A 12,411-nucleotide genomic window follows, 5' to 3' on the forward strand; every position below is an offset into this window, starting at 1 on the left:
TAGTTATATTAGTTGTAATATTATATTAGTTGTAATATTAGGGCTGAGTGTTCTGTGCTACTCTAGAAATACAACTAATGCACAAGCCTTAGAAAAGCACATTTCACATATATTCATCAGACAGGCATGATGTTAACAACAAAACTCTGCTGCTTTCTCCCACCCAGTGGTGATGGGTGACAGAGATGTCCTTAGGAAACTCATCATGACAAGACTGAGAAAAGCCACCTGCCAAAGCCCAGCTTGTGTCTTACAAAAGATTGTGTGTGGGTGTGCATGTGTGGTTCTGATCCAGATCTTTTGGTGCTTGGGTGGTCACTACAGACCCCAAACCAGCCCAGACCCAGGTGGGTGCCCTGCTGTCTCAGTCTGGGAGCTATTCCCTCACCATCTGCAAGAACAGGGGAGAGGCAATGTGCAGGAGCTTCCTTTGCTGCTTCCCACACTCTGCTAAAAAGTTGAACAAAGATTTCAGCTTCAGGGCTGTCAGTCTGGTATCATCACAGAAACACATTCTTCCCTTGCTGTCACCCATCTCCCTTTCTCACAGACAAATAAATAACAGAGGCTCCATACCTGGAACAAAACACTGGCATTAAAAAAACAAACAAACAAACAAAAACCCCCCCAAAAAACTTAGACAAGCTATCCTTCTCATTCCTACATGAATTTGGTGATAATGGAAGCATGAGTTCTGGGGGAGAAAGTTCTCTGGATAGTAAGTTCATTTAAAAATATCAACTCATTTCATAACAAACTTGGCTGCTACTGATTTTTCACTGAACTCAGCAGAATCCTTGTCATAGGCAATTAACATCTTTCATCAGCCCTGGGCTGTCCTATCCATTCCACATCCATCAGAGTAAAAGCCAGATCAATAAACAGCCCTGACAACACCAAACAAAACTTCAGAAGAACTTGTTCTATTCTTGTTCTGTCTCCCATCTGACAAACATGGATTGTTTCCAGTGATAGAGCCCAAACTCAAAGACCCCTGTCACTTTAACTAGTTTCCACTGGTACCCCAAGTATAACACAGTAAAACCCCATCATCTCATCCAGGAGTAGATATCTCATATTAACTCTCTGAACAATCCTGCAGATGCCCATGAAAAAAATTTTGACTCTCAATCTTGGTGAACATATAGAAGAGAATATGATTTTAAGCTTTTTTCATTCTAAGGTGCTTGCAGTCATGGGTTAAATTTTTCAAAAGCTCTCACAGCAAGCTCAGCTTTGGCTTCTTTCCAGTCATCTGAATTTTTCCCTGAGCTTCATGAGAAGCATTGCAACTGGCAGATCTCTTTGAAAAAATTGTATTTCTTAATATTTTTATTTATACTTGTGATAAGTTGGAGCTTTGAGAATCAGTTTTCTAATTTCTTTTTTTGCTTGTTTTCAGTTCATCAATATAGAATAAGTCATGTGTGACTTGGGACAAAACTTTCAAAAGTTAATGGATGTTACCATTATTTAGCTCTATTAGTATAAAGCAGTGCTAAGTGTAAATGGGCCAAAGTTAAACAGAAATGTAAAATACAGCTTTCAGACTTTGCAACCCTTCCACAGACCAGGGCTCTATAACCAACAGGGCACTGATAGGGATGGGTTTTGGTGCATATCCCCAAAGCCTGAGGCACATGGAAGAGCAGCCTCTGGCTTTCTCTGGCCAGACCTGCTCCAAAATGGCTCCATCCTCCAACCTTGGGGGATGTGAGGAAGCAACCTTGGCCAATTCACTGTAAAAATGTGCTTTAGAAATACCAGAATTATCCAGCTTTCCTTCAACAGGCCGCATGATATCTTTCAAATGCACAAAGCAGTATTGATGTTGGCACAGAGACTGAGAGACCATTGGTCTTCCAAGAGCAGATTTCCATTTTCTAGAGCCAGGGAGCAATCCTGTGTAATCAGAAGGGGGGAAAAAAAAGATACCTGAATGCAGGTGGGTACAAGCGCAACGTCTCTGCAATCACCATGTCCAGATAAGGGAGTTCTTGTACATTTTGGCAATCAGGGACCATCTGAAAGGGCAGGACAAAAGGAACAATTATGTTTTCTCACATATAAGTGCCAAACTCATCCCAGATTAGCTTTTAAATCATCTATTTTTTCCTGGGCATCTTTCCTGTAGAAGAACTCGATGTCTCATCTAAAACAGTAAATGATAAAATTATACAAAAATGTGGGCAGTAATTAAATGTGTGTGTAACATTCCTTTCATCATCAAAACGCTTTGGTGCACAGCCCAGCTGAAGGTATAATAATAAATCAACTTGCTAGGAAGCATTAAAAGCAGGTCATTACAGAGAGCATCAATAGCTGAAACAGAGCTATTGTTTCACACATGTACCACAATCTGCACAGGACCCTTGTTCCTTCCCAAGGACAGGAGGCTCACACTTTGTTCACAGAACAGCAAGTCCTCCAGTTACTCTCCTTAATGTTGGAACAACCCCTGTGCAGTTCCCAGCTATAGAAATGAAGCAGGGTGCTGGTGCTGTGATGCCTGTGGAGGGGTGGAGATGGCACTGGAAGAGGCTGGAACCCCTATGAGGAACAGTTCACAGTGGGAAATTGCCCTGCCAACAAGTGAGGTGCCAAGGTAGGGCTCAAATCCCACCTGGCAGCACTGCAGTAGTGCCTGAGCAGAGAAGCCTGATTCCTCCAGCCCCTGCTTAATGCTGCCTAATTTTTCACAATGGTCAATTCCTGAGCCCACGCCTTCACAATCCTACAAAGCCATTCAGCCCTTGACAAGGAGTGGTGGGCACTGAAACCCCACCAGGGCTGTTGCTCAGAAGGCTTTACCCTCTGACTGGCAATAGACAGACAGTGAGACACCAAACAGCAACACTGACAGGAGTCAGCACACAGAAAAACAGGGAATTTCTCCTAGTTACCATCCTTGGAAAAAGGGCATCTTCCCTGTTTTATTCAGTGCTTTCAGCAGAGGGCAGCCAAAGTATATCGAATAACCTCATCAGGAAAGTAGAGTTTTGTTTTAAATTAGAGCATCTCCTAAGGACTGACACAGAGTAAATTGGAGAAAAGCACAGACGTCAGACTAGACTAAACCTTTTATGAAGATTTGGGGCCCCTGCCGTTCACAAAGGGGACTGGATTCCATCCTTCCTTTATTTACTACAGCACTTTTCATGTATAATGCATATTTTATTGAATTTTCATGCAAAAACATATGGTACATACTGAAAATACTAAGCAGAGAACAACTCCAGATGGTAGGCAGAAAAGGCATACAATAGAACAAGGATACCTTGCTGGATTAGGGTATCCCACTAATTCAGCACTAAGCCACCATGCACCATTTCACATTAACTGATCTTTTCTAGGAAGGAAATAGATACATTCTATTATCCCCATTTTCTGGCTCAGGAAAGAGAAGCAGAAGCAGAGAAAGTAATTTGCACAGGCTGAGGAGAACCAGTGTGTGTGCTTCTCTCCCAGGGGAAAAGATGCAACTCAGCTTGTCAACAGATGAAGTATTTTGTCAGTATATGACAAATATTATCAATACAGGAAATATGGACTGCACTGACAGCCTTTCAGTGGGGCTTTTATCTTGTGGTGGTGCCTGCTAACTCCAACCTTTGGCTTAGGTCAGTGGTTATCAGACAAAGGACTAGGAGCCCAAGAGCCACGTGAGAGCCATGGCTGACATCTGTGTGAAGAGCATTGCTCCAATAATTCCAGCAGCTAAAACCAAAGCTGGGAGAATGATTTTTATTACCCTTGTTTTGCAGAAAGGGATCTGAGGGCTGCCTAATTTTGTGGGGGAAATCAGAAGCAGAGGCTGGAAATGCAGTCTCAAATTTCAGGTCTTCATGGCACAATTGCCTTTCTCCATGCGCACACAGGTGCTCTACTCTTCAATGCAAATGCATGCTGTGGTTTGCATTCTTTTATTTTTTCTGCCAGTTTTACAGTTATCATTCAGAACTTTCCCCTCACCTTTTTATATTGCTCTCCTGCATCTCTTTGAATCCTGAGTCAGCATCTGAGTCCTGTTCCTGCAATCCCTCCTGATTTCATGGACAGGCTGGCTGAGAGAAGAGTCCAGACTCAGAGAAAATGAGTGGTGGAGCCAAGAGCACACTGAGATGTGTTTGATTCTCTGAACCATGCTCTTTCCACTGGGCCTTCCTGTCTCTCTCATAATCCCCCTACTTACTTCTGGAGTCAATAATTAAGATAATTATATGGTAACCTGATATAATAAGTAGCCACTAAATCAAACCATACATCAACGAATAATATAACACTAAATTATTGGAGCTTTGATTTGCTCTTTCAAATAGCTTCTATACCTTCAGGGGATTAGCAGTTCAGAAAACAAAACAAAAGGTGTAAAACCAGCTGATTTTCCTTAGAAGAAAATTTCTTTTGCTTACATAAAGAAGGAGGGGTCAGTCAAATGGCAGCAGAGTGAACTCTGCTATCATGAGAATGACAGACACATCAGTCATTTCCTACATCTGATGCAATTTAATTATTGGCACTTCCATGCTTTTAGCATCAAAGTAGCTGGACCTAATTTAGTGGTTGTTTGCAAGGTCTGACCTGCAGCTGCGTAAAGTACACACAAGCCAAGCATCTCTATTTAGGAAGGACAGTTTGTTGCTTTTTTTTCCCCTTTCAAAGAAAATATTTTCCATTTGTTTTTCCACTCCCTCTCTTAAAAATATGCCTTTAGCCAAGCACATTTCAAAGGAACATAAATATGCTTTTCTCCCTAAATGTCCCTATTTATATCTATCAACTGCTGGCAGGTTTTCTGGGGTGAAGGTGGTGTTGTGCAAACATGCCACTTTAACCCCCTGAAAAAAAAAATTGTCTAAATTGCCTTGCACTCAAGATGAGGCAGCTTTTTTCACTAAGAAAGATTTCTCTCTTTAACAAGAAGAGATGGGGGGTGTGCGGGAGGATTGCATTTAATAAAACATCCTGTACTTTAATTTTGCAGCCACTGCTTTGCACAGCAGTTTTTCTTATGCTTTGCACAGCCTTGTAGTGTCTTAGTGTCTTTTCCTGTTGATGTGGAAGTGAAATGGCCATGTAACATCTTGTGGCATTTCTCTGCATGCATGTTTCCCCAGTTTGATTTCTGGAAGTGAGGCAGTACACCCTTACCAATCCCAGACTATTCAATCACTTCTGGCATCTAGTTTGGCCACAGACCCTCCTTTAAGACTGACAGAAAATCACAAGCCTCCATTACGTAGAAAAAGATGGGAAATTAATTCTTCCTCCCACAGAGTACCCTGAGGTGAAATACCAGCAGTGATTATAAAATTGCCTATGTGCTACAAGGATGACGCTTGTTTTAATCCCCATATAAACTCCAAGAGAGATAACTACCTTCAGATCCACCTCTGCTTTTCAGTATTGGCTTTAGCATTTTCTAGGCAGGCAAACCTATTTTTTACCACCGCCCTCAGTTAACTTTTAATTCCTCAATGAACAGCAAGGGAATCCAAGTGCTGACAGGAGCGGTCTGGCCAATCTCTGCTGCAGTTTGAGATGTTACTGCTCCCAGTTGCTGGCTCTTCTTTGCTGGCTGTGGCTGGTGTCACCACAGCCAAGTCAGCAGAAGGGAACATATGCCTGCACCTCAGTTGCTTCCATACAAGGTCCAGCATGAGCCCATCTTCAGTGACAGCTCAAGACGAGTCACTAACTTTTCCCCAAAGCAGCTGATGATCATCCTCCTCTACTGCCTCTGTTTTGGGAATGGTAATTCAAAGTACACATCAGTGGATAAGAGATTCCCACTTATCCTATTGGCCATACTCTAGTGATGCTCAGCATCCAGAAATGAAAAAAAAATCAGAGAAAATTTTGTGCAGCTGACAGTGTGATGTACACCTGAAATCAATTTAGAAGCAGAAAAGCCTGCCGAGACCACATTCCTCACAAGGAGCACTGCTGAGTCATGGCCTGATACTGAACCAGCTGAGGTTTCTGAGAAATTGCAATCCAAATCCAATGTCTCGTGGGCAGGTGTGGCTGTGACAAAGTCCAGGTCAGAGAGATGCCATGCAGATCTGCTTAAGCAGATCCATGAGTTACCTGTGTATGCATAGCTACACATGGGGTCTCCCCCAAAATGCAGCCTTTGGATAGCGATAGGATAGGAGTAAAGAAAAAAAAGCCAACATCACCCCCAGGTACTCTCACCCAACTCCCTTTCAAATTGCCAAAAGGCCTACTCAGACCACGGACATTCACAAACAGCTCAATAATGTTTCTTGATCCAAGGCTTACAAAGCTGCTGATAGATTAAAGAATCTGCCTGTGGTTTTGACATCTCTCTGGTCACCTCCAGGAGCTGCTCATACTCTAACAGAACCAGAGCCTGTGTGCCTCACTTGGCCTCAGAGAGGGGGAAGAAATGCAAGAACGTGAAGTACAAGAAAGTCAAATTAGGGTTGCCCCATGACACCTTTAGCAACAACCCTGTCAGGAAAGGAAAGGTGAGAGACTGGACTGCACTCAAAATGCAGATCAATGATAGAAAGGGGTGGGATGGTTTAACAGATATCTGTCTTTAACTTGCTTAAAGAAAGCAAGTTTGACCACTGACCGTGTCTGACCACTTCCATGACAACATGCTGGAGCCCCTGTAAAGCACCAGCCTAAAGCCTTCCTACAATATCCAGCAGCAGGACAGGGACAAAGTTGATGAAGTAAAATTTCTTAGCTTCATCCCCAGAACTTGGACCAAACACTTAAAAAATGCTTAAGGCATTCCTCATGCAATACTTACTGCAAATTCCCCTCCCTGTTGTCTGCACCTGCCAGGTGAGATGTGTCCCTGAGCCAAGGCACCAGGCAGAACCAGCCCATGCTGCTCAGGAAACAGGACCCTGAAGCTCCAGAGTCCCACTCACTCTGAGAGACAGATCATGGCCTTAAGATAGAGCAAAGCCTGCCTAAAATCACCAAGTGTCTGTTGGCCACTTCCAGTCACAGAGACCTACAGAACCTTCTAGCAAAATATTAAGTTCTTGACTACAGAATTGAGGACAAGGTTCAAGAATAAAAAATAGGACAATAAAACTTATTTCCAGACTTTCCAGACAAAGAGACTTTCTGAGCTTCCCAGCCCCTCTCAAATCCTTAGAGCACACCTTGGTAGCACTAGAGCCTCTGCCATCAGCATTGTGCCTTCTCACATACTCTCAGAAATCAACATTAAAGTTCTCAGCTCCATCCCCTCTAGCATCTTTCCCCAGAAGCAAGAAAAAGCTATCCAAACCATGTAGTTCCAAGACTTCCATTTATTCCTTTGTTTCGTGCAGATTACCTGCCACCTCTTTCATCTGCTTGGGTTGTTATTCAAATGGAATTTTGTCAGGCTCTGACCCCCACCCTCGGTGGCTGCTCGCTGGGTTTGACAAAGTTCCTTTGCTCATTGAGGCACATCTCAAGATGTGTCAACATTCAGTGCTTCAGACACCTCAAAACAAATTCCTCCCAGCTCCTCCTAAAGACTGTGAGTGCCGGAAGAATTTAGTCTTACAGCTTTTTTGTTCAAACCACCTGCCAGTCACACTCACCTCTAAGACCACCTCTTTCTGGTTCACTGCCATGCAAGTCAACTGACCATTCACAGAGGAAGGTGCTGATTTTCAGGCTGGGTTCAGAGCGGGTGGGAAAGGCTGGAACACCAGTTTTGCACTGATAACCAGTTTACATGCAGACCTTGCAGCCAAATTCTCTCCATCACTTTGGTGCAAATCCCTGGGGCCGTATCAGCATAAGGGAGAGGAAAATGCAGTTCTAAGGATGCACCAGATAGCGCTGAGGAAAGAGCCATAAGGTATAAGGTTACCCCAATGTCACTTCACTTTAATGTTACTTTGCTTTTTGACTCAAAGAGTTCAGCTCCTGACAGAAGACAGACCTACACTACCTCCAGTAGCTTCCACGGTGCTAAAAGAAGGTCTTTGTAGCATCACTGCTCACAAGGAGACTTCTGTGAGATAAAAATACTTCCTGAAACTGAACAGTGTCCCAAAGCCAAACAGATAAACATAAAAGCTGAAACCAAAACAGTCAGAAATTCTCTTCCACCTACATTACTACTGACACATGGTGATCAGCAAGAACAGAACGCGTGCCATCAGGTAGAAGATCCAGAAAAAGGAAAGTCAGAAAAAAATAAAAAAATCCCTAAGGAAGTACTTTATGAGGCAAACTATGAATGAAAAGAAAAGCTAAAACAATCTGGTTCTATTTAGATTTTGTAAATTTGTTAACTTCATCTACTCCCAGCCTGCCAAGAAAAGTGTGTGCCCTCAAATGAAAATTGATTAAATAAGTGAGACTGGGTGCCTGGAGTGCTCTGCTGTCACAAAGAAAGGTGCAGCTCCCCAGTGTGATGATACTACCAGGCCAGGCAGTGTTTTGGACTCTCACTATGCTAATTTTAATTATTTTACTTAGGCTATGTGGGGAAGAGTACCACCCCTCTCGAAGTACCTCCCTACCTGTATGCAATGTGTGCCTTGCTCCAGCTATTTGTAATGAGGTGTAATGCCTGCCCATGCATTGCAGCAGGCTAAGATCATCAGAGTCACACAGACTGCCTCTTTCTTGCCTCCTTAAAAAACACTCAGCCCCCAGGAAATCTGCCCCGGCTTCTCTCCACAGCCCACTGAGGCTCCAAAGTCTCTCTTTCTACACTTGTCTAACACAATCAAAATTTCTACTTGGGTGGCAGAAATGCTGAATGGTGAAGGATCCCGGTGGGAGGGAAGCAAGGAGGAAATTAAACAGGAGAAAGGACTGCCAGAGGCCCAAAAGGCTGAGCAAGAGAATTATAAAACTGGGGTAGGTCTGTCCGAAGGGCATGTCACCAGTCCAAAGCACATTAACCACTGAAGTTCGTGCAAGACTTAATCCTTCCTGCTACAGAAGTGTCCCTTGATGGTTGCTGCAGATCTACAGGAATAAAGAGGAGGGAATTTTTTTCCCCCCCTCTCAGTAGACATTCATGGACATAAGAGCCAGATGATTTAATTTAATCATTCCTGCTCCAGCTGGTATTTTCTGTATGGAGGTGACAGCGCTTTAAATTAGGGCCTTGCATATAAAAGGCCGGTGTGTTTAGTTTAATCAAATGTTTATTTCCTCACGTTATGTTTATATTAAAAGACATCAGCATGAATTTTCATGCTGCAAACAGAGTCTATCTTATGGTCTATGCACTAAGGTTGCCTTTGGTTGTTCTTCATCTCTATGGCAGCCTTATGGACTGAGAGGTGACTCAGCCCCAGGCACGCAGTTTGGGGAAATATGCTCTGGAGAGCACAGTCCAACCTATGAGAAGATCAGAGCTTTACACAAAATAAATTATTTCTGTAATTCACCCTTCTTGAGCCAGTGGCTGCTTAAGTCACTGGCTTCAGCAATTGCTGGACGAGACCTTCTCTGAATTAGTAAACAGGAAAACATTCGTAGCAGAGAAACAGCAAGATTCTCTCATCACTCAGCATAATTATCATTTGTCCCGACAAGGGCAGGTCAGTTTTAATACCATACAACATTTATGCAGTGCCTGATGCCTTGGAAACATCTAACCTACATTAGGTGCAGTAGGACAATAATAAGACTTTGCTTTTCCATAGTTGTTTTTTTCCCCTGAGGCTTGCAAAGCGTTTAGCAAGCATTAATTAGTTGGTCATCTTCCAAACGTGTGTGTGAGGTGCTCCTGGTAAATAATCCCTCCCCTACACACAAGGGGCCAGCAGAGGTGCTGAAAAATGAGACCATCAATTTACAACCTTAAGAATTGAGCACCCACCAGCTCAAGTCTTCATAACTAGCCTGATTTTTATTTTTCAGCCACAGTGTGACTCCCGTTCATAAATTAGCAAATAGTGCTCTGAGTGCATACACTTAAAGTGACCAAAAAAGAAAGAAATCCATTGCACAGCATTTAAATAGGACTTAAACAAAAAGGACCGTTGTTTGCTTTCAGCTGCCAAAATCATAACTCAAGGTTCAGCCTGTCCTTGAGAAACTGATGGTACTAAAAGCACAGAATGTAAAGAAGTGTTTCTGGTGCCAAAGCTCCAATTCCTTGCCATAGACTTCTGCTACTCCTAATATCCTAATACAGGTAAAATTTACTGGTAAAAGCCATGTCCAGTCTTTGCACTCCAAATTCTGCCTTTCTACAAGGCACAAAGGCAAAGTTTGCTCCTGTTGAAACTTCTCACAGTTTAACTGAAAATATGAAAAATGCACAAAGAAAGTGGAAAAAAGTATTTTCTAACCAAAGCTATTCAGTGCCCTTTCCTCTTTTGCCCCCTCTGGAAACCTCTGACTGCCCTGGGTACAACAAAGCAATTTACAACTGGTATGTGAAAAAATTTGATAGCACTTGAAACAGTTTTCGTGTTTTCTTCCTCCAGTGTATGAAGAAGATCTCTGAAAAAAAAACATGACTTGTCAGCCCAAAATGCACTACCCCAAGCTCAGTGGGGAGCTGGCTGTGAGCAGGGGGATCTGCTACCATGACACTAACATATGACAAACTTCTCTAGAAGTTCAGATAAAGCTGTCTGCTAAGAATCCTGGCAGATGCCCATTCAAGGATCTCTCTCCTTTTATTCCCTGACTGTCCATCTGGGAACACAAAAATTTCCTTAAGCCTGTTCATGCTTAGATTTAGTGAAGCCATGGTGGTGTCATGTTCTGCTGCTGTTTTGTGTCTTTGCTCTCCTCTATCCTTTGTAGATCAGCATGGCATCTGTCCATCTGTTTATGATTTACTTCTTAGAATGACTTGGTCCTGATTACACTGATAAGCACAGTAGGTTATTTGAGGGCCAACTGGACCTCTGTAATGACACTCAAACTGTACACAAGTTGTGGGAATGTTTCCAATCAAAAAAAGGCCAGTGGAAAAACTCCACTGGATCCTCCCCAAGGACAGCCTTCCTGTCCTTAAGCCCAGGAAATAAAACACAAAAGTAATTTTTTTATCTGGAATTCTTCTGCAGTTATCAGTGTCCAAGTGATCCACTAAAACTGAAGAGAAGATAAGACAAAAAACTGAAGCCTGGGCCTTTCTGACATTTGAAGATGCATATTTGAGAAGAGATCATAAAGAACAGTATTCAGCTCAGGAGGCCACCTGTTCCATGGTCTCCTTTGGCAAATCCCTGAGTTAGGGGACCTGTCCCCACATGCAGGAGCTGGGGACACAGCCTGGAAAGTGCAGCTGTTTTTGGGGGGCACCATGTGCTGCCAGGGGCAGTGCAGCCCTTCCTCGTGTGCTGACTCACTGGCCCTCGTGAGCTCATGGAAACGAGGGGGAACAAAAGCACAACTCAAAGAGCTGCAGGATGAAGTCACAGGGTCAGCAGTGAGAAAATACAGAATGCATTTGTAGTCTGAACAAGGTCATTTCCAGCATGTTTTAGGATGATATAAAGCTTTACAGGGAAGGCAAATGGAAAGTATTGCTCACGATTTCTTCTGCTTTATGAGTAAGCTGCTTTGGCCTTTATTTATTTATTACCTCACAGTTCCACAATGGTCCTGGTGTGAAGACCAATTTGCTGTTCTTTCTCTCTTACTTCTCAAAGATATTTTTGCTTCTTAAACCTGACCTTGTCTCAGTGCCTGGCCACATCACTAATTTACCTCTGTATTTCCAAGAATACCCCTATTTTTAAAATTTGCAACACCTCACTTCTGTGCTGTCATTTCACTTACCATGGCCATGTTACCTTAATGCCCAGTATTTTACCCTTTATTCTTATTTTTCAAAGCTCAAAAGCATCAAGTCTCAAAAGTTCTGGGGTACAGGAGAACCTGGCCAACATAGTGTCACCCAGCCCTGACAGGGAGGCCCCTTGGTCTGGATACCACTGAGCCACAAAGGTGGCATCCACACATTGACACATTTGATAGAAATATTCAACACAAAAGAGTGCTTTTAAGCCAGAAAAGTGCATAAAACTTATTGTTCTGCAGGGGGTTCACTAGCAATTTTACCCATACAAAATACCTCATAAAGGATGGTATACTCTGCCTTTTTATCGTGAATTGAGGCACAAAGAACTGTAGGTATCCATAGATGAGCTAACTTGTGGGGAGGGATTTTCTGAGTACCAAGACAAAACACAGCTGTAGGCTTTTTCTGTAAAGGGCCTGTCACACACACGAGAGCAGCTAGCATATTACCAATCCTGATTGCTCAAACATTATGAGAAAGGCCCCAACATACTTTGAAATTGGCTGTAAACCACAAGATATTTATGACAAATAACAGTATTTTGAACTTCATATGCCTTGTGGCTTCTGAACTGGGATTCGTGTTTTCAGTCTTACCTCTTTAACTAGAAACCTTTTCTCCTTTTTTTTTTTTCTACT

General features: G+C 42.8%; 1 protein-coding gene across 1 annotated transcript in view; it reads right to left on the minus strand.

The window, feature by feature from the left end:
• TBXAS1 (thromboxane A synthase 1) overlaps positions 1-12,411 on the minus strand; it is a 227,801-nt gene that overhangs the window by 4,693 nt on the left and 210,697 nt on the right. Inside the window, exon 10 of the mRNA XM_058022728.1 lies at positions 1,936-2,024. Coding sequence (XP_057878711.1) covers positions 1,936-2,024 — 89 coding nt within the window. The remainder of the gene's footprint in view (positions 1-1,935; positions 2,025-12,411) is intronic.

The sequence above is a fragment of the Melospiza georgiana genome, chromosome 4, assembly GCF_028018845.1.
Source record: "Melospiza georgiana isolate bMelGeo1 chromosome 4, bMelGeo1.pri, whole genome shotgun sequence".
Taxonomy (NCBI): domain Eukaryota; kingdom Metazoa; phylum Chordata; class Aves; order Passeriformes; family Passerellidae; genus Melospiza; species Melospiza georgiana.